Source organism: Pyxicephalus adspersus, chromosome 1 (genome assembly GCF_032062135.1).
Source record: "Pyxicephalus adspersus chromosome 1, UCB_Pads_2.0, whole genome shotgun sequence".
Classification (NCBI taxonomy): domain Eukaryota; kingdom Metazoa; phylum Chordata; class Amphibia; order Anura; family Pyxicephalidae; genus Pyxicephalus; species Pyxicephalus adspersus.
Genome location: NC_092858.1, coordinates 31,665,113 through 31,693,059, shown reverse-complemented (window position 1 = coordinate 31,693,059; position 27,947 = coordinate 31,665,113). Strand labels below are relative to the sequence as shown.

The 27,947-nt window shown below is 38.2% G+C and overlaps 1 protein-coding gene across 1 annotated transcript in view; it reads right to left on the bottom strand.

Moving 5' to 3' along the window:
* EXPH5 (exophilin 5) overlaps positions 1 to 23,983 on the bottom strand; it is a 56,095-nt gene extending 32,112 nt beyond the window's left edge. Inside the window, exon 1 of the mRNA XM_072405324.1 lies at positions 23,784 to 23,983. Within this exon, the coding sequence (XP_072261425.1) occupies positions 23,784 to 23,905 (122 nt within the window). The 5' untranslated portion in view covers positions 23,906 to 23,983. The remainder of the gene's footprint in view (positions 1 to 23,783) is intronic.
* Between the last annotated feature and the right edge of the window lie 3,964 nt (positions 23,984 to 27,947).

Below are 27,947 nucleotides of genomic sequence, written 5' to 3'. Positions count from 1 at the left end.
AAAGCTAAAAGCATAAATATTTACTTTAACCACTTACCCAATTAATTTTCAAAAAAAAAAAAAAGAGTCAGAGTAACAATAAATCCTTTGTATGAACAAAAGAAATTTAAACAGTACATTCAAGTTATTTCATTGTATGTTTTTTTTACAAAAATGGAGGGTACCCTGTATCGTAAAAACTGGTTGCTATAGCATAAAAATGGGGTCATTTCTGGATTCACCACCCAAAAATTAGTAAAAAACAAGTGTAAGATCTAAGGCTAGGTACACACGTGCAATATTTGTCATTAGAAAATGAACGACTAATCAACGATTATGCACGATTAATTTAAACTTCTGTATTGTGCACAATTCTGTACATGCTGTAACAATACAGTCGTTCAAATACAATTCACCAATAGTGTACACACACTAGATATTTGAAGGATGCAGTAAGTGACATGTAAAGGAGAAAGTGTACCGCAGAACCATCCACGATCACTGAACGACCGTACACACAATAGATTACAACAATCGTCACCCAATTAGATCTGCGGGGATGGCGTCGTTTTGGTGCACTTTTTTGTTAACGATTATCACAAAATCTGTTAGTTTCCAACGATAATTATTGCACGAAAACGGCATTCCCCAGGGCTATTTATTTTCTTATGCAAGAATTTTTTTTTATTGCAATACAGTTTCTTGTAACCCCAGCCGAAAGCCAAGACCCTGTTGAATAAAATAATGTTTGTTGCAATTTTGATTTCCGTGACAATACCATTTCTTTGTACAATATTATGGATGAGGTCATGCCAAGTAAACAGATAAAAAAGAATTTTTTTATGAAACGCAGGTCCATAGATGAAAATTAAAAGGTCTCTATAGTTTTATGTAAGAAAAAAACTCAATGTACCGACATGCACAGATGCTGCAGATGACTGTACTGAACCTGCTCCACCACCTAGATTGACAGCTGGTCCCCTTCTATGGGATGTACATAGAAATGCGTAATTCCAATGCAGATGGTGATGTGTTATTTACTGTGTGCACAGATCTGGAGATCATCTAAATAAATACAATGAATGTTTGGGGGTCAACATAAAACAAAACAAAATGCATATGTGCAGCTACGTATGTGAATCTAAAGGGAATGCTAGATTATTAGTGAATGATTTAATACACTTCAGGTAGTTTAACAATAATGAAAATACAGGGGATGCCATCAATGACCTCCTCCCAAATATAATTATTTCCTGGCTGTTGTGCTGATCCTTTTGGTTTTAATATTTACTGAGTCACTGACCTAGAACAAGTAAACAAATAGAAAAAATTTAGATGACTTTTATATCTGCATTCCTAAACCTAAGGAGTGACACAGGTCAGATAATCATTGCCAGAGACGAATGGTCATACTCGTCTTGGATGGAAATCAGACGTGTACAGTGATCCCCTGACATCTTCCACAGTGGATATGAAGCTGTAATCAGGAGCCATTGTCATGGACTGCCCCATGTTTACCATGTTTGTACTTTATATAAAAGACAGCTTGATGTATTGAACACAGCCATAACAATCTGAGTTTCATACTTCTTTCCTACAGAATGACTCACATTACCTGTCACCTGAATACAACACACGCATCAAACTATGAAGCGATTATTCATTAATTTTGGCACAGTTATAAAATCTAGAAAATAATTAACTCGCCCACAAGTAGATGTTTATTTATGACTCTGCATTCTATGGCATCATTTGCATGACTGAAACAAACTTCCCTAAATGTCAACTTTTACTGGGGAGGGGCCCTTTGTAATAAAGAGTCAAAGGTCAGTTGTTTTTGATGCAGAGTTACAGATCCCCTCCCCCCCCAATTCATATATATTAACAAACTTCTAAAATTGTGAGAAAGAAATATGACATTCTTAGGAGTTTAAAAATCACACTTATTCAGACGTATTAGACAGAAATTTTGTAAATAGCCCGGTAAAATTTTTTTAGTTATGGATAGAGAAAACCAAACTTTTGTTTGTATTTTTTAATTTGATGGAGCAGGGAATGGTTAAAAGTTCTCCCTTTGTGAAGACTTTCAGTCGTGTTCTTTTTCAAAACACAACAGGAAGAGGGAGATCTCCACAAAGAATGGTAAATATTCTTTTATCACTGGAAAAAAACATCCCAGGTTTCAGCAGGCGATTTCATGATCAACCCTTCTGAGAAAGTCAGCTAATGAATTGTGTTGAATGTGTGGTCTAACGCTAGGGGTTTGATTTTTTGACTTTCTAAAGTAAGAATAAAAAATTGCAATCAGGCAAGTTCTTTTGTTGAAGAATGGTCAGGTGATGTCCCTTCTGCAATTAAATAAACTTACCAGTCTTATTGCAATATTTTATTTACGCTCACCCGTCCTCTGTCACAGGTACCATCTTCCTATGTTACATCTTCATATTTTACTCGTCCAAGTATCAGATCCTCAGCCATCTTGATAGGCCAGGATGACAACACCTGCACACGAATGTGGAAATTTATTTAGTCCCAGCAGCCCCAGGGGATTCCGGAATACCATCAGTGTATTTTGAAAATGCAAACAGGCAGGTAAGTATCACCTGTCCCTTCTGCAATAAAAATCCTGCTTCCTTGCAAATATAGAATGCAGAACTTTACTTAATGCATTAATTGCACAAGAATCTTCTTTTCTGTTTGGTTCCCTCCACCCCCCATCAAAAATCTGAAGCGAGCTGTGAAGCTGCAGCCAAAATCTATAATTTGTTGTTGAAGTGCAGTCATATTTCTGTGTTCTCCTCACTTACTGTATGGGTAAATATTTAAAGTAGGAATAGAGGAGATTACCCCAAAAGGAATGGCAGAAACAAGTAAAGTTCTAACCAGGGGCTTCTCCACGCTATCCAAAACTAAGAAGAAAAACTAGCCAAACTTGAGCCTTATGACTTGATTGATTGTTTTGCAATGATTTTTGAAGCCATGATACAAGAACATAGTTAAGTCATATTTTTATTATATTATGGTGGTGGAAGTGCTTTGACTAAAGGCGTATGTATCACACACCCAACTCTGCTGGAAGCCAGAGCAGCATTGATGATTACCGTGTCTGAGCGGGTCTAGCCAGTTCCCAGAATTACAAACCTATTGCAAAATTGGAGATGGTAAAAGTAAAACTCTGCATCCTTGTCAGCAATCACAAAGAAATGACATCTGACACGTTTCACCATATTTGCTACCTAGCAATGCAATCATACCAAACACAGGAGGGGCAGAAACACAACCTGAAATAAGCATGCAATGTTGAATCAAACATTTGAAGATGCTAGTTACCAGGCTGTCCTGCTGATCCTCTGGCTTTATTAGGATCTGGAGGAACAAGTAGACACATGTGGACTTTTTATTTCTACTTCCTAGGGATTTGATCTATGTTAGTAGCTCAGAAAATGCTGAACTCATACATGGCTCATCCCTGGCTCTAAGACTGCAGTCAGCAGACCACCCTAGCAAATACTTACACAAAAAGTGGGGACTAAATGGCTGACACATAGAAAGCAAGTAGCTGAATGGGGAGGGCCAGGACAGCACAAATAGGGGAGTACTAGGGGCTGAGTGATCCTTGTACTTAAAGTGGACCTAAAATCACTTTACCATTACATAAAAGTGTGGCCATCCCTTATATACAATTATTTTTTATTTTTTTATTTTGAGGTTCCCCTCTTCTCCCATCTTCATTGGCAAAACGGTAGAGATTATTATTATTAATAATAATAATAATAATAATAATAATAAATAGGATTTATATAGCGCCAACATATTACGCAGCGCTGTACTTTAAATAGGGGTTGCAAATGACGGACTAAATACAGACAATGATACAGGAGGAGAGGACCCTGCCCTGAAGAGCTTACAATCTAGTAGGTGGGGGTATTTACACACAATAGGATGGGAGATATGTAGTGGTGGGAAGTAGTGATGGTTTCAAAAAGACAGAAGAAGATGGGTAGGCAAGTTTGAAAAAATGGGTTTGTAGTGCTCTTTTAAATGATCAGAAAGTAGAAGCAAGCCGAATAGGATGAGAAAGACCATTACAGAGAATTGGGGCAGCTCTAAAGAAGTCTTGTATCCGTGCGTGTGATGAGGTTAAGAGTGAGGAAGTCATTAGAGAGTGCTAGTATTTTTTTTACCAGGTCAGAAATGTAACTGGGACAAGAACTGTGTAGGGATTTGAAGGCAAAGCACAGGAGCTTGCATGTGGTTCTCAGGTGAAATGGAAGCCAGTGTAGAGATCTGCTAAGAGATGCAGCGGAAGAGCAGCGGTGGGAAGGATGGATGAGTCTGGCTGCAGCATTCATGATAGATTGTAGGGGAGAGAGTTGGGTTAGTGGAATACCAGAGAGGAGGAAGTTACAGTAGTCCAGACGAGAGATGATAAGAGCATGTACAAGGAGTTTGGTGGTCTCTGGGGACAGGCAGGGGCAGATTTTGGACATGTTGCGTAGGTGAAAGTGACAGGACCTGGAAATGTTCTGAATATGGGAGGTAAATGAGAAGGCCAAGTCAAAGGTGACACTAAGACAACGTGCCTGAGGGGAGGGCCAAATAACAGTATTTTTAACAGTTTGAAATATGTCAGGGGGAGATTTGGAATTTGAGATGGGGGATGATGATGAGTTCTGTTTTATCCAGGTTGAGTTTCAGGAATCGGTCAGACATCCATGATGAGATGGCTGACAGGCAGCATGAGACCTTATCCAGGACTGAGGGAGATAAGTCAGGGGTGGACAGATAAATTTGAGTGTCATCAGCATACAGATGGTACTGTAAGCCAAAGGAGGATATGAGTCTACCAAGAGAAGAGGTGTACAGGAGCGGTCAGACAGATAGGAGGCAAACCAAAAGAGAGCAGTGTCACTGAAGGGGAAACCCACAGCCTCCTTTGTTACAATCAATTCTGTGCAAGCCCAAAATCGAGAAGGCATGATCAAGGCCTTTCCACAGTGCACAGTGAGATCAGCACTTTTTTCATATCTGTAAGAAAAAGATACTTTGCCTGATCTCACCCCTGAAGAGTGTGAGTTTGTGTGACATGAACAAAAACCCAGGAGAAATTATTACAGTGGTGCAGGAAAGAATGGTGAGTGCCAGCAAGAAGAGGGAAACCAAGACAGCATGGGATTCACTGGGCTCTGTTTGTGGAGGGATCCAGGGCTTTTCACAAGTAAAAGGTAAGTTGTGGAATTGGGGATAGCATTAAGTCATGATCTCAGATTTAAATATAAAAAAAAAAATTGTGTTCTTTTAAAAGGTCTCTATTGTCTCTCCAAAAGACCAGTGTCATAAATTTCCACTTATCAGATATTTTTTGATCTGACAACCAGCATCCTTCCAGATCCCCTGGTTTACAACACACATTGCAAAAGTTGGAGTTTTGTGTCTCCAGGTGTCAAAACTCAGATAAGGCTAGTAGAGTGGCCTCTTATTGAGCGTTGAGATGTATTCTGAAACAAATATATTAATAATCTTTATGTTTCCAATAAACCATTCCGTATAAAGTAGTAGTTGGCTGATTTGCAGCCGGATAATTATGGTGAGCATTTTGACCATGAACTAGTCCCCTAGGCCTCTGTAAACATGCCTAGTTTGGCCTCTGTAAACTCTGTGAATGTTGTGATTAAAAATTTGGGGGTTGGCATTTCATAAAACCTGTACTTATGAAATTTTTAATAATGGCTAGAACCAGGGCATTTTAGAAGTGTCCACAGAACATCATAACCCATGTGGACACAGTCTATCAGACAGCCCCCACCCTGTTGTCATTGGATTGTTTTATTAGTCCCACATCTGGGAATGGAAAAGCCATGTAAGTCTAGCAGAGGGAGCTCTCACATATACACATACCATCTTGTTGCTAAGGACAACGGCACTGAGACATTGAGCACTGCCGGGAGCCCAGTGAGTCTAATAACTTGGACTTTACACAGCAACCTGGACCAAGGCAAACCAACTCTACCTAAGGATTATTTCAGAGTTTTCCCTTTTATTTTACGCTGTTGCTATAGTTCTTAGTCTTTATTTTTCTGTATTTGTTTATGTATGTTTTTACTTATTAAACACTATAAAAAGTGTAAGCTGAATCTCCAAGTAGAAATAGTGTAACTTGCTAACCTGAAAACGCAACTATAAACATTGTGATTTCTGAAACATCCCTGTCTGGAGTGGCAGTGGGTGACACAGACAGTATTAAAGAAGCAGCATCATAACTGCAGTTGTCAAGGGTAATGGTGCGGGCTTTAATTTAAGCACGTGGTGGCAGTCTACCGGTTATGATGTCTTGGGCAAGGGGTAGCAAAGTGGTTAACCTTGCCCTGTGATGGACCCCCTTCAGCCTGCTGGTGCGTGGACCGCTGCTGAGCATATTGTATGATGGTCACAATGTACAGAGATAGTCTTCTCTAAACAGTCTCCTATCTCAAGTGTGCAAAACGTAAGGCATGGCTGGTGTTCTAAATGGCTCTCCCATCACAAGTCAAACACCTTTGCTTAGACCTGTATCACTCTATAAAATATAAATAGATATAATTAAATGCATCACAAGACAGATTATTGCACACATAAAAATGTGCTATGTAATACTAGGTACTTCCTTAGAAATATTTGCATTGTATTATAATGACATTGTAGGAGACAAGAACCAATACCTGTAATCTTATAATTATAACATATACAAACTTATTGGAACATGAATTTCCCCACTTACACTAACACTGAAAAGTTAGTGTAAGTGGGGAAAGTTCCAGGAAAAAATCCAGTCCAGGAAAAGATCCATTTAAACACTTTATCAGATATGTGCTTTCTCAGTCTTTACCAGGAGAAACCCTTTTGTTGCCAGTTCTCTTACACATTCCAAAATGCTTATAAAAGAAGATGTGATGTTTTGAGTTATATAATGGGAAGGACCAACAGACTTAAATAGTGCCAGGTGCTGTTTTTTTGTCATGTTATATTAAAGCAGTTTATCAGCAGTTTCAAAAGAAACTAAAATTATCAAAATAACTTGGCGACGGTTATTTTTTTTTATGACGCTGTACTCCAAAATCAGCTGTTGAGTCTTGCTTGCACGTGCTTTCCTGCTCATTTATTTTCTGCTGTACAGCCCTATTATGGATTCAGCATCCATTTAAAGGACTGTACAGGTAGTCATTTTCTGTTAAATATATACAGCATATATAACCGTAAAAAATCCGTAATTTTTGAAAATCCCGCACTCCTCAGGTTGCCGGATTTGTGAAAGTCAATATACATACATATATACAAGTCTTTTCAGCTCATTCATTTAGACTTATCGCTTTTGTGTATACTTATTTGTAGATGGGGGGTTAAACTTCTTTTATTATTCTAACCTAATGCATGGAAATGCCTGTACTTGGATATTGGCTCTAATAACTATATTGCTCACTGATCTTGGGTTACTGACATAAAATAATATTGTTTGCAGAGACTAAATGGTAACAAAGCAAATAGGCTGCAATACCACAAGTTGAGGCAGAGGGCAATGCTGAGCAGTGATGCTAGTAATTCAGCATTAGCCTTAGGAAATCTCTCACCTGCTACTACATATGGTATGATGGGCCATGTGTGATAATAAGGAAGATGAATGTGACAAGCACATGAAATATTCCTTATCAGTATTATGAAAATAAACACAATTTGTGTACACAACTTTTTGTTTATTATCTTTGGACCCTAAATAACTCACAATTAATTGCTGACCGCATAGCAAAACAAACTGAATCTGTATTAGTAATTCAACATTTTATTATTTAAATAACAAAGATACTCTTATTAATGGAGGCTTTTTTTTGTGAAGGTGGTTGTCATACAGAGAGTTTACCATTATATTCCATCACTAACTATAGAACAACTTTCATAGCATAGGTTTACTACAAAAGCAGACCTTGCCCGCCTTCTTAAAAAAAAAAAAAAAAACACACAAACACCAGCAGATGTTTTTAAGCTGTTAAAAACTGACTGAAATAGTTGGTTGTGATGTTTGAGTTTCTACAATAATAAGGCAATGATCATCTTCACATTAAAGCTGGAGAAGAGTGTGGCTTCTTTAAGTTATGTTACGGTTTGTAAAAATCATAAAAACTATTTCATGTCCATATACTGGACTCCAGACACTAAAAGATAGCACAATAATGGGATTGTCTACATTACCCAAGAAGAAGTGCATACCTAAGAAGAACCATCATTTACCATGGCTCAGAAGTTAGCACTATGGACTTTGCAGTGGTAGGTCTATAGTTTGAGTCCCGGCCAGGACATCTGCATGGAGTTTGCAGGTTCTTCATGTGTTTGTTTAGGTTTCCTCCCACATTTTTAACCACACAGTAAGGTTAATTGTCTTCCCCCCCAAAAAATTGCCTTTTGTAATAATGACATACGAGTATGTTAGCTAGTGACATGACTATGGACTTTGTAAAGCGCTGCGTAATATGTCAGGCCTATATAAATACTGCGCATTAATATTAAGAATCCTTTTAAAAGATTTTGGACGGGGCCTGTCACATGATCACGGCATTGGGTAACTAAAAAAGTGTTGGGGTTAAGGGAATGTGGGATAATGTTTTTATGTCCCTGCTTATACTTTCCTACATATCTTCTCTTTGCTGAAGGAACGCAAGCAAGCCTTGAGTAAGGATTAAGTCATTGAACATTGAGTCTAAACAAGAATTAAGTTTGTCGCCCCACTCTCATGTGGCAGTGCTACATGTCTTGGTTGGTCAGTCACTTAGGTACCCACATGTGCATTATGTATAGAGGAAGGCAAGTGAAGCACAAGGTTCCTTTACATGGGAGTACTAGGTAATAGCTTTTCCTCCAATGGCTGAATGGAGAGTATGCAGGGAGAAAAAGATGTACTTGTGAACCTGCCGATTTGCCCTGCGGTAGTAATATAAAGATATTTTTGATCATTTTAACAGAGAAGTGACCAGCAGGAGATACAAGTAAAACATGAAGTCTGTGCTTAGACCTTTCTATTTATTACAACAGGAAGAAGTAGATGTGACGGAAACGGAACACAATCGCTGTCTGGATGTCTATGAACATACACAAAAGAATGTTTATTTACTGTGTGATCTGTACACAGAATTCGAGGAATCCACATTGATGAGTAAAATCCCTGAATGCTGCAGTCTTGGCAGCACAATGTTACAGTCCATGAACGATAAAAGGTAACACAAATAGTGCATGTCTGAACAAATGTCATTGAGCCTATTATCATCTTGTGCACGGTGTGCTTATCATTTACTGTAATCCTACAGCAATCCCTGCTGGATCAAATAAAGGCAAGACATCAAAATAATCTGATTACAAAGGCTCAGAAACAATTCATCTACTCTGAATGATGTCACTGCCCATTTAACAGAATTATCTGCTAGTATTTCCAGAGCAAAGTGGACACATACAAAGCAAAAGCTTTGGTCCTCGAAAATCCAAAGCAATAACAAAGCCACCACACCATCATGTGAGGTTCTATAAAAGCACAGCTCCAGAGCAAGGACTTGGGAGACACATGAGACCTCCAGCTGACTCAGAAAGAAAGAAGTCACGCATCTCCATTAGGTTGTAAGCTCTTCTGGACAGGGTCTTCTCCTCATCCTGTGTCACCATCTGCATCGGTCAGTCATTTGTAATTCCTATGTATTGTACAGGGCGGCATAATATGTTGGGACTATATAAATCCTGTATAATAATATTAATATTGTTATGCATGGGCAGATGTGATAGAGAGATTGAGGACATGCTCAATTGTTTCACTTTTTATAAACAGATGAAAAATTTATTTGTTTTGTATTGATACAAAAGCATCAGCTCATATGGTTTTTTCAAGATACATGAACCAAAAAAAAAAAAATTGTAGAAGTTGCTGACAAGAAGGTAGAGGAATGGGACACTGACTAGCACACTTGTAAGGCAAGAATGCCATAATGTACAAGCATATGATGCATATTACGCTCAAGATGTCCCACTTTATTTCCAAACTACATGTTACCATCAGTGCAGAATGGACAGCACTAATGTGGTGTAGTACCTGTCATAGTCTATGGTGGCACTGTTGTCTCATGTGTGAATCAGAGGTCAGATATACATACGGTAGTACATGTTAGTATTTCCTATTCTGTGTGAACGTGCAAGAGTGTACACAAACATTATGTTTCTTGTGCTTGCGGACCTCTATTATTCTATAACATAGGCTATAGAAAATACAATTAGACGTCATTGTATGGAGTGATCAGAGAAAGAACCTTGATTATTATGCATTAATGCATACAGCTTTCCAAGTTTTTGGCTAGAATTATCCATAGACCTGAAATCACTGAATCAATTTTTGGCACCAGTGGGATCTTCTGAAAAGATTTTTACATACAAAGGTGGGCAACAACTACTCACCCAGTGCTCAGATACTAAAAATAAACAAAAAGAGGTATAGGTAGAAGGTCCCAGGTATAGGTTCATCAGGACACCAATATGACAAGAAAATGGCGACACTCCTGAACATGCCCCCTGGACCCCACTGCTAATATATACGGTATTCCATCATTCACTACAGTCCTGTAATACTATTTGGTTATGTTGGATGTGACAAAACAATTCCAGCTTGTGGGTTAAATGAATATATCTTAACCAGCATAACATTGCTCTTTAATTTTAATTCCTTGAATGATTCCTCTCACTTATGTAAAATAATAATTTTTCTTTTGAAAGAAGTGAGTTCTGAAGATAAGAGCTGTAATGTACTAGATGGGACTTCGGAAGTGTGAGTGTTCTAGACACCTCTAAACTACATTTTGACATAAAAAACAAGGCTACAACTCATTTGGTCCTGATAGTCCACCACATATTTCTTAAGACTGTGGGCAAAAGGGAAAAATCCCTTAAAAAAAATATATAATTTATATGGATTTTATTTAGAGTATGAGCTAGTTATATACATATGTTAAATGTTTACAAAGCAATTTTCTTTGTACAAGGTCACTGACGAGCTCTGCTGTTCAATGTTTAGCATAGTCAGCCCAAGGGTCAGTCAGTGTCTCATGGATATTATAGGCAGCCTGGGGTTCATCAGTTACCCCAGGCTTTATGGTCAGTCTAGGATTCATGGTTAGATTGGGTTCAGTTGGGGGTCTCCTATGTGTTTTTTTGTCCACATTGGATTTGGCCTTTGCCTTTTTTCTATGCTACAGTAACAAGAAAAAGAATTCTAAATATTTTTCATTTTAGGACATAAACATCTGGTCCTTAGGAGGTCGTAAAGTTAGGTAAATACAACCTTAGATGTACAATGGCACATGACATTCCACCATGTCATTATTTAACAAAAAACAAAGTCAAGAATTCAGAATGTGAAAATTTACACCTTTACTGTTTCTATAGGAATTTAGAGCGTAAGTAGCAGACAGGTGTGCTCATCAAATGCACATGCAAAATTGATCATCATCAAGTTTGACCATCTCTATAAAAAGTAGAAGTTTTGATCATTTGCTGGTCTGTAACATTCAGGTGTGTGCTAACACAATGCCAAAGAGGAAAGACATGAGTGATCATCTCCGATGAGAAAAAAAAACAACAGTCTCCCAAAAAAAACTTTCCTTATCACACAGTTAAATGTTTAAAGTACATCAATTCCCCTGTAGACATTGTATGCAACTGTCCAAAAATTAACACAACTGTTGTTACTGCTGAAACGCAAGATATTCTGATGACCAAATAAATTGCTCCCAATAAAACCCAAGTACGTGTACGTTTTACATTTTGTTGTTTCATCAGTCACCAATAAAGCCACATACACACGTGCAATTATTGTCATTGGAAAGGATCTTTCACGATCCTTTCCAACGACTTGCACTGCACGATGCATGAACGATTCTGTACATACAGCACCGTTCTGCTCTATGGAGAGGGAAGGAGAGCGACGGAGCGGCACCCTGCTGAGCCCTCTTCCCCTTTCCTTGCATTAGGATCGTTATTCGTCCATGGATCAGCCAGGACAGTCGTTCAGACAATGAACGACTGGCGCAGTACACACACGCCAGATTCTCACCCAATATTGGCCCTGAGCTGATTATCAGGCGAGAACCATTGGACGTGTGTACGTAGCTTTAGTCTTCCAAAGCCCTAATATTGTTAACTCTATTTATCCATTGTTTCACAGTCGGGGGACCTGTGTTTCCATAGAGCAAGAATACAGAATTTGGACGCATTAAAAAAAAGGTGCAGTAAGATGGATCTATATTTTTTCCTGAACATGGTGGGGATGTGGAGCAGAACCAGCTCCAGTTTATTTAGTATAACCACATCTGTAAGGTCTTTTATGATATCCGCAACCTTACTCCAGAAGGGTGTAGTCCATCACTCTATAGTGATAAAGACTTACAAATGGAAACCAGTCAAAGCAGTTACAACCTTTTAGAATGGAGCGTACCAGACTTTACAAGCTTTGGTTATTAATATTAATATTATTATTATTATTATTATTATTATTAAACAGGATTTATATAGCGCCAACATATTACGCAGCGCTGTACATTAAATAGGGTTTGCAAATGACAGACGAATACAGACAGTGACACAGGAGGAGATGACCCTGCCCCGAAGAGCTTACACGCTGATGTTCCCATACCAGTGATCAGTACACTACCTGATATTCCCGTATCCGACATGGAGGATATACAGGGTTTGGAGTGTAATCCAGGAGTTAGCAGTGGAAGTGAATATGAGGGAAGTGTTTAATCAAACCAGCAGTTCTCCCAAGAAGAGCTCATTTAATAGATTTAAGAGCTGATTTAATACGTGACCTAAGTCTGTCAAAACAAGCATCTGAACTTTTATCATCCAGGCTAAAAGAAAAGAACTGTCTGAAACCGGAAGTTAAAATAACGGTTTATAGGAAGAGAGGTGAAACTCTGACCATATTTCAGTGAAGATGATAGAGACTTTGTGTACTGTTGTAACATCTCTGGACTACTAGCCCATATTGGAGTACCAGAACACCGAGCAGAAGACTGGCGGCTTTTCATAGACACTCGAAGTACGGAATCTGTTTTTCTGCATAATGGCAACTGCTATGCATCAATTCCAATCGGTCACTCAAGAAAACATAAAGAAGAATATGAAAATATCAAAATGGTCTTACAAAAGCTTTGCTATCATGAACACCAATGGTCTTAATGTGTTGATTTAAAAAAAAGTGAACTTCCTACTTGGACAGCAAAGTGAATACATAAAGTACCCATGTATCATCTGCTTGTGGGATAGTAGAGCACAGCAGGTTCACTGGAAAAAAGTGACATGGTCTCCAAGGTAAACAAGGACGGTTATAGCTTCAAATACATTCTTCTCTGGATTGAGTACGGAAAAATTAAAAGCCGGAATCCTCATGATGGACCTCAAATTCGGAAACTGATACATTTTTCAAATTTCACGAGTTACATGACTGATACTGAAGCGTCAGCCTGGCACAGCTATGCCATGGTTGTCAAGAACTTCTTGGGTAACCATAAAGCACACAATTATGAAGAACTGGTACAAAACTTGCTCTTAAACTTTAAAAATGTGGGTGCTACTAGGAGGATACTAGGTGCTAAAGGTACACTATCTCCATAGCCATTTGTAAAAAATTCCAGAAAACCTTGGCGATTTCAGTGAGGAACAAGGGGAGATGTTCCATCAAGATATAAAGATGATGAAAGAAAGGTATATGGGCAGATGGGATAGACACATGCTGGAGCCTCCAACGTGATTGATTAAAGGACTTCTATGTTATGAAAATATACTGAATATAGAATATATTGACATTAAGTATTTCAAAAATTTAATTTTGTATACGTAGGCATATCGAGTTTAATTTTACTTAATTTTCATGTTTCATTAGTTTTCCATGTGGTTATTATTGAGGTCATTATTTCAAATACTAGAGCCCATCTAGCAAAACCAATACCATATTTGGAATCTGTGCATCAAATAGAACCTAAAATGACTTCAATCTGTTTGGCAAGAAAATGTTTGTTGGCCAGTGTTATCATTGTAATTATGGACAGAGTCAGAAGGCAATTAACAAGGCCCCTAATCACTGCTCTGAGATGTTAAGTGTCTGAAAACCGTTTAATCTTGTTTAATAGTGTTCCATATACTATTTATTAAATGTGGCTGCGAATGGCTAAAAAACAAGTGCTAAGAAACACCTAGTAAGATTCCTGATAAATTAAAAATCTTTAGGTTAATAATATCTTGAGTGGGACACCTAGTCACGTCAATGTGAATCATTTCCCAATCAAATGACATTTCATTTTTACAGAAAGAATTGCAGAGATGCCAAAGCTTATGAAGATCACAAAAGTAAAGACAGGAGCACTGGAATTGGAAAAGACCCTAGGGTTTATGGGAGGTCAACAAATATATTAAATAATTTAATATATTATTACACACACATACGTGTATATAAAAGATGATCTTGGCTATACATAATGAAAACCTAAACAAAGGATCAAGACAACTTTAGATTAGCTTAAATAAAACATATATTGTACAGGAGAAAAGCCAAATTAGGAATCCTCACCAAATGAATAGAGATACTTTAGCATGACCAGAATAGAGCCATCATACACAAAAAACAAAAAAATCAATAAACCAGATCAGTTAAATAACTGAAACTGGCTTAAATTTCTTCAATTGTGGCCAGCACCAGGCCTGGACCATATTATGTGTTTAATAAGAATGCTAACAGTTTAAAAAGACCAACTTAAAAAAAAATATTAAAATACTTGCACATATTTTCTTTTCCAAAAACATTTGTATTCACTTGCAATGTGCTTTTAAGTGATAGATTTGACTTCACCAGAAGTTTTGATTCCCAAGCACGTTTACAATTGCCCTTTCCTCTCGACCCATCTTAGCTATCCGCTCCAATGGAAGTGTCAAACTACTGTCTGTGCTGGCCCAGATCTTTCACCCTGATTTACAACTTTTATGTAGCTACTGGGGGATAAAAAAAAAAAACATGTAATTAACATGCATAAAATGTATGACCAATACACATCTACTTTACAAATCTTCTGAAAAGATTTTCTTGTAATAATTGTCAGGTGACAGAGTCTTATTAAAGTATTTATTGAATTACTGAAAGAGAAAAATACTGGTACTTTTTCTTCCTCATACCTAGTCAGAAAAGTTTTGACATATTGGGTCTGATTTATTAAAGCTGTCCAAGGCTGGAGAGAATACACTTTCATCAGTAAAGCTGGGTGATCCAGAAAATCTGTAATGGATTTCTTTAAAGTCATTTGCTATATGTAATGTAAATGTTTTGAATCCTAGACCAGTGTATTCTCTCCAGCATATATAAAAGGGTTAAACTCACGTTTCACTTTTTATCCTAAACCAGCCTTCAGAAGTGCAGCAGATTTAGATCCCTACTGTGAGAGAAGAATGTTTCTTGCATTTTCAGAAAGGTAAAGATAAGCTTCTGATTTCAGTATAAACAAACATGGAACTGATGAAATGACAGCAAAAACAAAAGGATTTATTTGTCACATGCACAGCTCTCCCTCAGGACATCATATGATCTAACCATGCAATGAGGATTCTTCCAGCACTATACTTTAAAATGGGGAAAATCTGCATTTTTTTTGTTAAAGCACAGAAAACTTCCTAAATGGGTAAAAGGTTTGACAACACATTTTCCCAAACATCTATATATTTTAAATGCTTACAGCTTCTGTAATGTCAGTCAAATTATACGAGATCTCAGGGTTTATCAGCCTTACTAAAAATATGTTATACCCATAGCTGAAACCTGAATAAGACACTAACTACTAAAACACATGAAAATGATAAAAAGGCATTTTGCCAAGGGCTCATGGAAAGAATGTTGAATGAGTATGTCTGGAATTTCAATGTTTTGTGGATGAGATATGCAGTTATAAGGATTACAATATATAAACATTATGGTGCTTTCTAGACTTTTAAAAGGCAGAATGAGTACTAATATTAATGCTAATATAGAGAGAACAAATAATTGCTATTCACTTTAGCTATTCTTCACTCATACTTAATTTAGAGCCATGTTTAAGTATGTACACCCATACATACACCCTTTTTGTTACCCCAAACAGAGATTTGGTTTGCTTATTTCAGAACCATACTGAATGTTAAAGGTTGGCCAGAGTTCCAGCAGAATTAATAATTAGGTGACAACAGGGATGTATTTTCATAACAATCACAATTCTTATTAAAACCTTTGCACACTTGCCAACTGTGTCATAGTGACCCCTCTTTGGCCAGTAGAGGAATAACTTTGATGTAGTTGCCAACTAGAGTGTGCATTGCAATATATACAAGCCAATAACCAGTTTTATGTAAGTTTGCTAGATGTACAGTATGAGTGTATAACAGTGTGCAGAGGGTTCATTGAATAATTTGTGCACGCTTTATATTTCAAAAATATATACACATGCCATTTGAATTTTATTTTTTAAATTATTAGGATTTATATAGCACCAACATATTATACAGCGCTGTACATAATAGAGGATTTTAAAACATTTTTTCCATTTTCTTACATGGGTTTCCAACACACAAATGCCCAGTCAGCATTTTGGCTTTCTTGTAAAAAAAAGTAAAATGAATATTAAAAAAAAGCCAAAATGCATTATTTAACCCCTTTACGATCATAGACAAATAAAGCCTAAATGCCCAAATCAAATTAGGCAAAGTTAATGAGGGTACCCAGGCACTTCTGTGCCTGCAGACATATAGCTGGATATCCGCAGTGTGTAATTTAAGGCACTGCTGCCTCCAACTGTAATATTAGGTGGGATTCGATAGTCATGTACTGTGCTGCTCATTGTTCTCCCTCCTGGAGGCTCTGGTAGGAGGAAGCAAAGCTTTAACAAGGTGGCCACCTCCACAAAAAAAAAAAAATATCAGTACAGAACAAGGCATGGCAAGTCAGTAATGGGTCAAAAAGGCATTACTCATGCTCTGTACACTTTTATTTGGGACAAAGCTCCTAACGCTTTCTATAGACACTGCTCTCTCTCTATACCCTACCTTCTTCTCTTTTCCACCCCATTGGTTGGAAGTTAACTTCTGAATTGTGGAATTCCTATTTAAGAATAAATATGGAGCATACAGTAAAAACTGTTACTGCTTATAGTTTAAAATGTTCCAAGAGCATGATCAAATTCTTTGAGTTTTTTGAATAGCATTCATGTACAGACAGTACATTCCTTAAAGTTTAAATGTTTTAAAACCCAAAGATGAAAACATACAAGAGAGACAACTACAAAGGTTAATATTGAGGACTACAAGATACAGAAAGACATCTGTATAGAACCTAACAATGCAAAAGACACAGCTGTGATACTAGTACAAACCTGGGGAAAACAAACTGGTTAGTTCTGACTTACCACCTTATCCAATAGGTCCCATTTAATCTGGCATGGAATTAAAATTCATTATTTTCATAGTCAAGGGAAACATACTTAAAATTAAAAAGTTTTAGATCTTTTACGTTATACAGGTTGGCATTCAGAAATCCGGCTATCTATAATTCGATTCCATCAGTTTTCCGGCATGAATCTCGGAGCGCATTTTCAAATTTACACTGTTTTCTGGAGGTGCCGTATATGTTTTGATGGTGATGTTTTCCATCAGTTGTTAGGTCTTACATGCACGTGTTTTCCTTCTCATTTATTTGCTGCTGTATGTATGATAGATTCAGCAAAGAAAAGAGGTGTAAAACGTAAACATTGAGCGTTGTCGATCGCAGAGAAAGTGGAAATGTTAAAAAAAAAAAAAAACTTGATAGCAATACTTAAAATTTCATTTGCTTTTCATTTAATTTTAATATATACAGCATATATAACATTCAAAAATCCAGAATTTTCAAAAACCGGTCACTCCTCAGGTCTGGAGGTTGCCGGATTTTTGAATGTCAACCATTGTATTATATACGGTATTACATGCTTTCAATGAAGTGAGACACATGAAGAGTACAATTGTCTATGGGTTAAATAAAAGTTGAAAAGGGTATAGTACACAGGCACTGAGCACCATGCCGATAGCCTTGCAGAAATGCCCCCACCAGACTAAGCTGCACATATAAAATGTACATTTAACATCCGAGTCTTAATGTTGTTTTGTTTGCAGTCTACACTATACCCCATGGAGAACAGCATACAACAGTCTAGGTCAGAGGAAAAGCACTTGAATGATTCCTCTAGAGTATATTTTGCTTCCACTGTTGGAGTCACACGCAGTTGGAGCAAGCTGGGGTTAATCAAACATGGGAAATTTCTGATCAATTTCTCAAAGGATTAAAATAATGCAGTTTGGTAAAATAATCCTAAATTACAAATTCTGAGTAACCAAAACAAGTAACCAAAAAAAAAAAAAAAAAGCTGATCCCACAATGCTGGGATAAGGGTTTACTGTAGATAATGATTTGTATACATGTAGCCTGTTTATATTGGCCATGGCCTGCGATGACTCTCACAACACAGGTATAAATAGCACTGGAATATGATTCTTGAAATATTGTATTCCTGACGATACCACTTGCATGATTGTACTGTAGTAAAAAGTAATCACTTAAGCCTCAGCGACATGAATTTAATCCTTTCGTTTTGCATGATATTTCCCGCACCCATGCACGCCCCTGTATGTGTGCCGACACCAAGGCAAGTGTCTCCTGCTTGAATCATCACTGGTCATTTGAAATTAACTTTCCAATTACCTTTGCCATGCCATGCAAAAGAAACATAATTCTCCCCCATCACACAACAATTACTATGAATATTTCACAAATTAAAACCAGAGTCTATATGTGTTTTGTATGTTACTAGGGCTTATTGCCATCACTGCTGGAATATTTAGCACAGCTTTGGCCGTCTCAAAGCTCACAGGCATCAGGTGACAGTTATGATCCCCAGTGCTGCCAGTTTCCAAGTTACTGTACTATTAAAGTCTCAATTAGCCATACTGTAACCAGTAATAAGAACAGCAACTGTTAATATTTCCTTAATGCTCAACAGAATTATGCATCTTCCTATAATTCTGTACATGTCAGGATCTGAGACTGGTTTTATTTGGCAATTTGTCGAACATAGACACACAACTTGACCACATCTATGTGAAGCTCTCCCACCCTGCCTTCCCTAGAAATGCTGCTGCATTTTCTGTATTCACCACCAAAAGCTGTTCAGTGCTTCCTTGTATGGGGCATTATGTGACCACTTCCAATGATATACTGCTTGGGTCCAGGGATCACTATTATATGATAACCAGAGTCAGGTCACTGCTCCTCCCATCTCCAAAAGCACCGGGTATTTTGGTGGTGGCTGGGTCACTTTGGTTTGGATGGTGATAGAAATGTCACACTGCACAGCACTTTATATTTTGTTAAAGCTAAACATCACCATTAAATAATTAAAACCTTGCAGTGCCAACTCCATTGCACAGTACTGAAAAGCTTAATTGTATATTATTTCTATGGGGTGATGAATATGATAAAATACTTCACTTGTTCTTTGCTTCCCTGACAATCAGATGTGTGCAGACCCATGAGTAGTGTAAAGGAGCAGCCCCTGGGGACCATCGGTAAAGAAGGCTGCAGGTGCAAAGAGTTTTTCACTTCTCCTCATTTCTATTTCCTAAACAAAACATGCAATTAAATGTTCAGGTGTAGCTGGAGAGTTCACCTTTAGACATTTACAGCAGATTCAGTGTGCACCTTAAGGTGCTACCCCCCATATGATAATTTGAATGGCACTTTGAATATCTACCTATGAAGATCCTATATAACAACTAAAACCTCCTCTATGGTTATCTGAACTGTTCCCAGATACATTATTATTTGATGTACTACAGACTGCATGAAAGTGGCCTCTCTTGCTTTGAATCTAGGAGCTTTGCAGCATCATTGCCACACCATTAGATTAAGCCACATTGGGTAACTTTGCTGGCAACATCAACAGTATCAGCACATATTTTTATTAGTGGTCACTTGATACTTTAAAACAAATTGTGTGATACACAGCCATCAATACAGCCTGTAATGCTCACCTACTTGACATCTTTTAAACACCATGCAGTATTAAAGGATTTATTTCCATAATGTTTTCTGCTTTACATCCAATAAATGACTCAAAACAATAGGAGGATGCATTCCTAAGTACACACTCTAACCAAAATATAATGTTTTTAATTTACCTAACACAAACAGGAAATAAAGGCATTGTGGTTTTATGGACATCAAGTAAAAACATGTTTCATGATTACCATGAATTACACACCTAGCAATTATCACGGGAGCCTTACAACCTACTAGGTGTCATTAAAAGGCTATCATAAGTGATGTGCCTGTTACTATAAATGGTTGACTAATGTATTTTTGTCAGTATGATTAACCCTGACAGTGAAATATCCCCATTATTGATATTTTAGTAAGGTGGGGTTGCTGCACCCACTGACTTAATTTAACTTTGACAATGACTCTGGAGCAGGATATCACCTAAAATCCCCATCTCTTGTACAAAGTAATTACAGGAAAAATTAAGCAGATCTCAAACGGATCTTGGCCCATCTCTAGGCAAAGTTAAAACTCCATCCTTATCTCCTATCCTGAACCAATTCTTTGTAAAGCAGCAGATTAAGATGTTATTTTGCTAACCCAGGTAACCCTATACCAATATACTAGTGATATCTTTAAATAAAGCTTTAAAGTATTCCAGACACCACTAGATAAAATAAAAAAACACAAAAAAATAAATAAGAGGGAATCCCGCTCATGTGACCTGTCAAAGGCCAAGTGTCCGGCTTTCCCCAAATCACAGAACTTTTTCTATGGAGCTTATGAGCACTGCAGATGGAGGTATACCATGGTGCACGTTTTTTAAATGGGCCGGAAACAGCTGACAGATATTCACTCTCCCATCCCATGTCAAAACGACTTGAAGTGCTGTATGCAATTATATGATGTGTATGAATCTTTAAGCAGCAAATACAGGTGAGGAAATTAAAAGAATTGCCATCAGACAGGTAAGTAGGTTATTGCAGAAGAGACATCACTTGCCTGTACACAATTTCTTATATTGTTTAGCTCCATTTTAAGATCTCCAGGAAAAGTTTTATTTCCCTACTTACCACCAATTCCCCACTGTTCTAAACCTTTTTCTTTTTTAATTTGGTCCAATAAAGATTTAAATCCCCTATATCACTCACTTTGGAATGAAGCCATTGTTTCCCTCCTCAATGACTCTTTTGGCACCATTGACTGAGCAGAAAAGACCATACCACTGGACAGCCAATAGAAGCTGCCAACATTACAGATGTGGATTTTTGCAGAACGACCCCCCACCTCCTTGCAATGGGGTAAAGAAAAGACTTAGACTATGTACACACATGCAATAATTGTCTTGGAAAGCATCTTTTATGATTCTTTCCAATGACAAAAGACTGAACGATGCATGAACGAGTGTTGTACATACAGCACCATCCTGCTCTATAGAGAGAGAGGGGGGAACAACAGAGCAGCACCCTGCTGTGCTCTCTCCCCTTAACTTTCATTACGATCGTTCCTCGTCTGTGGATCCGCCAGGATGGTCCCCTGGACGACAAGTGCTGTACACATGCAAGACTCTCGTCCCATATAAGCGCTAAGGTGATAATTGAATGAGAATCATCTGACGTGTGTACGTAGCCTTAGATGCCAGTGCTTTTAGTTTATTACTTTTTAAACTGATGTTTAGGTAAGTTTGTTGGGAGTAACTGAGATCAGGATTAAAAAACACCTGTCCATATTCCTCCTGCATATCTCCAACATTATTTTTGGACAATAAGTAAAGCGGCTTTATGAACAGTAATGTAAAGGAGCTAGCTCATGTCTGTGTGTTGTACTGACATTAGATTGAAAGCTCTTATGGCTGCAGTATTAGCATAAAATGAGAAACAAAAGTAAAACCTAAGTAAAGAAAGTACCACGGCTTATACCAACTAATCAGGTTTGCCGCTTGTTTAATAAGTCTCTGAAAGAACGAAATCTGATTGGTTACCAACGCCTACATTTGTTTGAGCCCTGTACTGTATACATCATCCAGCTGTCATGTAAACTGCAGATTGCACAATGCACCAGCTGTACACGGCCATAAATCAGCAGTTCTGTTTGTCTGAAGTTGGTGGCTGAGTTTACACGAAGCTCTGGTTGTACATTGTAATGTCTCATGAGCAGGATCCATTCCTGTTCCTGGAGGCTCCAGTCCTAATACAGCACAAACTTGTTTCACCGTTTTTCCTGTTCTTCCTTACACTGCTTCAAGTCTTTAGCAATGTGAGGTTACATGTGTATGTTGGGTTTGCTGAGCGATCATTTGTATCTACTAACAATTGCTGGATAGGTGCGGGACTATTGCAAGGCATCCCATTAGGGGTCTGATATAAGATCTGATAAGGTTACCCAGCACACACAGTCTAAAATATAAACCCAACCACCTATTAGCCATAGTTATCCTACCTGCCTTTGTCACAAAGCAATGTCATCTGTTTACATAACACACAGTACAGTAGTGTTGGTAGCAGCCACTATGAATGGTTACATCATAACCTGCTCAGAGGGAGCACCGTATGACAGAGAAAAAGAAGCCCATTGTAAGTTCATCTTTTAGGATAAGTCTTCCTGGTTGGTTTACTTAGCAATTCCAAGCTTATCTTCTGCACATCAAAACAAGCAGGCAGGCAAGCGTGGGGCAGTTCTGGTTGGCACAGGTTCCAAAGGAAAACAAAACATAGACAGTGCACCTATTTCAGTTATATATTAGTAAAAATAAAGTCCCTACCATAGTCATATGTCATTACCACAGGTGAAGGTCAAATTTGAGGGGCAAGCTATTTATTCTGCATGTTTTTGGAATGCGGGAGGAAATTTGGGTACCCTGGGGAAACACACACTCCATGCAGATAGTACCCTGGCAGAGAGGTTAGCAGTCCTGCAAAGGCCAGAGTGCTAACCTCTGAGCCACCATGCTGTCAATATAAAAGAAAGTTTTCCATTAGCCACAGCAACCAATCAGACTCTGTCTTTCATTTACAAACCTAGACTACACAAATGACAGCTGGAAGGCAATTTGTTGCTTCACATAGAAATTATTTTCTTGAGGCCCAAATACACAGCCCCCCATTCCATCTCTTTTTTTTGCCCAGGAAAGCAGTGTTGGAGCTATGCTGCTCATCCATACTATAGGTGGATGTAACTAGCCAAACGTCACAGAACTACAAGACCCAGCATGATCTTTAAATGCTGCAAGATGCTGTGATGTCATAGAGAGCCCCAGATCACAATAGTGGCAGCATATCTCACTCTAAGTAACATTTACAGGTATTGATCACACAGCAGACGGATCGCTATACTGACAAAGTTTTAATAGGAAGTGCTCCCCAGAAGTACAGTGCTGTGTTTGTTCTGGCATCATCTGGGGTCAGAGGTGCCATATAAATTCCAAAACCTGTGCAGCACTTTGGTGTAGTCACAAATACCTGGCAGACAGGAGACTGGGGGAATTCTCCTTCCTGCTGCAGCAAGGACATAATGTCACACAGGCAGTCATGCTCTGATTATTGCTGAGATGAAGAAGTTTTTCTGAATACTATGGAAGTATTTCTGTATATGGTGACATGATGGACATATAGCTGTGAGGTGACCCAAATTTCCTCCATTCTGCCCTATGGCCGCCCCATCACCTTACCTGAGCCGGTGCTTGTCAGTCCTCCGCAGCTTCTCGTCCCGGTCCAGCACCTCCAGGATCCTGCTGGCTTCTTCCTCGTGTAGGAAGCTGAGGTCCAGCCTGTCTGTGTCGGGGGTGGCCATGTCTGGGGGTGACGGCTCCTCTCCGGTTATCTCTCACACATCGCTCCGGTCCGCACATTCCAGCCGCCCTGCGGCCACAGCGCGTGTCCCCGCAATTCTGCACCTGTAGCTGGGACACACCCACTGACTGACAGAACCCGCGACCAATCCCTGGGCACAGCCGCGCGAGAAGGATTACCAGGCCACCAATGAGCATTAGAGGGCGTGTCCCTCTATACTCTGTACCTGCATGGTGTTGGAGCTGATCAGCCAGGTAGCTGAGTGGATGAGAAAGTAAAGTTGTGAGAGGGACTCACCCTGATCATACAACCCGGTGCCTGGAACAGCCCCACACCTTGCATGCTGCATTGTATTGTGTGATTTATAATAACCACATGAGTAAACACAACCTGATCACACTAAACAACACACATTATGTCCATGATGTGCATAGCAACATAAGTCATCTGTGAAATCATATGTCATATATCCATATTAATAAAAAACCTATGTGTATATCTATATAGGGTGGCAGATACAGACACCAGGGGGCCCCTGTGCAAAAATAACTAATGGGCTCCCCTTCCCTCCATCCCATCATTATCTCTCCCTCTCTCTCCTCTTATTTCATTATTTTTTTCATTATTCTCACTTACCTTTTTTTTTTTTTTTTCTCTCTCTGCACCTTTGGTTATTCCCCATTTATTGAGAAGTGGTGGCATTCCTGCTTCCAGCCAATGGGAATGTCTTTATTTCTAGGAATGATTTATGATCATCAATGAACCTGGGTGATTCAGCAAACCTGGAATGTATTCCTTAAAGTGATTTTCTTTTTGTTAGCAAATGTTTTCAAACCTAGACCAGATCCATTCCAGGTTTTTTGGTTCACTGGAGTATCCTCTCCAGTCTTGGATATATCAGGCCCAATATGTAAAGTGTACTATCTAGCCTTGTGCATGAAATTACACATGAACTTACCTTTAAAGATGTCCATGGACTGTATGGAGGAGTAGGTGTGTATTTTATATGTGTTTTACCTTATTTTTTCGTTTTTTTGAAGTTTTTTGTTTTTTAAGAATTTAATTCGGCTTTAAATAGTCGACAAGCCTTCTAACCCTTTACTACTCACCTACATTTCTGTAAAGCAAAAACTGTAGTTGTATTTAAACAATGTGACACACTAAGCTCCACTGTAGGGGCAGGTTCAGGTTCCAGTGATCCTGCGCAGCTCCTCACCAGCCATTTGGTCACTTCCACTGCAGTGCTAATTCCTAGAGAACCGGCGTCTGCATATTTGACAGCTGGCAGCAGTGCCCGGTACCAATACCACTTACACCCTTACTTATTTTCAATGGGGCCACCCGTAAGAGAAGCTGGATGTAGGAGGAAGTGGTAACTGCACACCATCTTCATACCCAATCTGAACATAGCATTGTAAAACAACAAGGTTGTCCTACTGCAAGCAATCATATCACAGAATTTTCTGCAGACAAAACCTAAGATGTGTCATCAATGTACAACATAATAAAAATAGGAATTTTTTCATTATTAGTGAAGAACAAAGTTACAAAATGTGTCACCCTGATGGTATGGTGTCATTTACAGCATTTAAAGCTTTACAGTTTAAAGCTTTTATTTTATTAGATTTTAATCATCAGTTTCCTGTAACGTTACTTGAAGGATTTTATTTATATTGTCACAATAAAGATTAAACAGTATATGAGCTACATGCTGACCTGTGCAAAAAATATGTTGGCAATATATATATATATATATATATATATATATATATACAGTAAACAGGGTCATTTGCCATAGGGGTTAGCAACAGAGCTTTCACATTTTGTCCTATAATTTTTCTCCTATAATTCCTATCATCTAGTCACCTTTGTGGTAACTGCTGAGAAGAGTCACAGGGCTCTCTGCAGCTGGACTAACATACAACCTTCCTAAAGCCCAACTGCAGGCAGATAAGAAAGACACACAGAAATGCAGCTATGTAGTTATTATTAATAATACATGTATTAAGAATTTGGATCTAACTTGGTATCAGCCTCTTGCAGTCTACTATGGCTTCTACACCAAACTGCTGGAAATCTGCAACCATTGACAATCAGCAATTGCAAGTTTAATCCTTCCCTTGCAGTGGGGATCACATACCAAATGACATCCACCGTAGGATGCCAGAGCAGAAGTTTCCCCAAACAAGGCAGCTTTATAAAGTTTCTGCTACTGTTAAAGAGTGTAATGGGGTGGGGTGGGCAGGGTAGCTGAAAATCTTGTCTGAACAATAACTTAGCATCTTTACTGGATAAAAGAAATATAAACAAAGCAAGAAAAAGTAACACAAATGCCAAGTGTATAGCATCATGCATTTTTATTTCAAGACAAAGAAAATATTTAGTATGAGTCATCCCCAATATTATAACAATTAACCCTCTGTGCTGCCTACTGTACAATTACCTACAGCAAGAGGCATAGCAGCGTTTTTAAGTCTACTAATCACTATTTGTGTAACAGTGTTTATTTTCAGATTTGGATATTAGAAAACCTAAAATGAATGCCAAGCCAATTTGTGTTTTTTTATTTGAATCAAATTAAGAATTGTGCTGCATTTCAAACATCAGAATAACGGCATTGGAGATCCATAACAACAGAATTCCTCAACTTGCAAAAAGATCCTCAGCAAAATAGACAAATTATATATATTAAAAGTCCAAAAAAAGATGCCATATGCTCTGCCAAACCTAGTGGCATGTGACTGAAGGTTCTTGCGGGATGCAGCAGTAGGCAGGGGATCAATGATTTAATGATCAATCTGTAGTAAAGTAGGATAAGAATAGTATTACTGATGGATTTGCATTGCTATGTCCTGGTCCTGCAGATGTTCTATTCATTTTAATTTAATGAAACTTGTTATTGGGACAAAAAACCAACAGGAGTTCAAATCCTTCCCCACTCTGTGGGCACTATTTATAAAACAGTGAATCAGACAATCCCTCCTGGGAACCAATTACAGACTTTGAAACACATGGACCTGGAAGTTCCCCAAGAGAGAGCTCTATACAAATTTAGAGAAAATTTGCTTGCCTATCCTATTAACTAACCTGAACACAGAAGAACTAACCATCTTTGTCACGATGGTACACTGGTGGGATAAAAATGTCATTGCTTCCATTGATTATAAATCAGGGTGGGCAAGACAAGAACTAATTGTGGAAGCTGGTTAAATATAGAAATATGAACAGACATTGTGAACTGCAGAGTGGAGTTTTAGGCTAGAATTCCTTAAAAATGGTACCACATGGGTGCACTTTAAAAAATAAAACCAGTAAAATCAGTTCACTATCATCCTAATACCTTCTTGTGCATTGTGTTGGCTATTAGCAGAGGTAAATGTTGTGGTATGGTGCTTGTTACCCCAGATTTCCATACACTTTATGGTAAGTAGTGCTCTGTCCACAAGCACATCACCTTTACATTTTGAAATGACTCCACTGTCATGTTTTGCTGGTGGTTATTTTGACTTATAACATGTAGCTATGGGCAGAAAAAAACTCTTTTTTTATAATTGTTTTACAGGGGTAGTGCAGTAACCATACCTGGAAACTTATGAAGAGATCTAAATACAAGGTTTTCGGGGGTAAATAGGTGGTGAACATTTGGTAGCATGGCCAAGTTGATGTTTGGTATGACCAATTTATCTGGATGTCTCCAGTAGTGATGACATGCAGGTATAATCAACAACAGGCAGATAATAATGACATGCAGATGATAACATCCACAGGCAAATATCAACAACAGGCACAAATAATGATATAAAATGACAAGCAGATAATTCCAACAATGACAGTTATTACCAATGACACATAACTAAATAACTAATCAAATATCATGATAATGTTAATGCTAAACATTTCCAAGAGTTATAGATGCTTAGAAGTTGGTATGTGATTACCTTCCACCGTCAGCCTTTAGATTTATAGCACATTATTTGCCTTTTCAGTTATTCCTACCTCTTCAGCATGTTCCATGGTGCCGGAGAATTCCAGCTTCCTAGTTG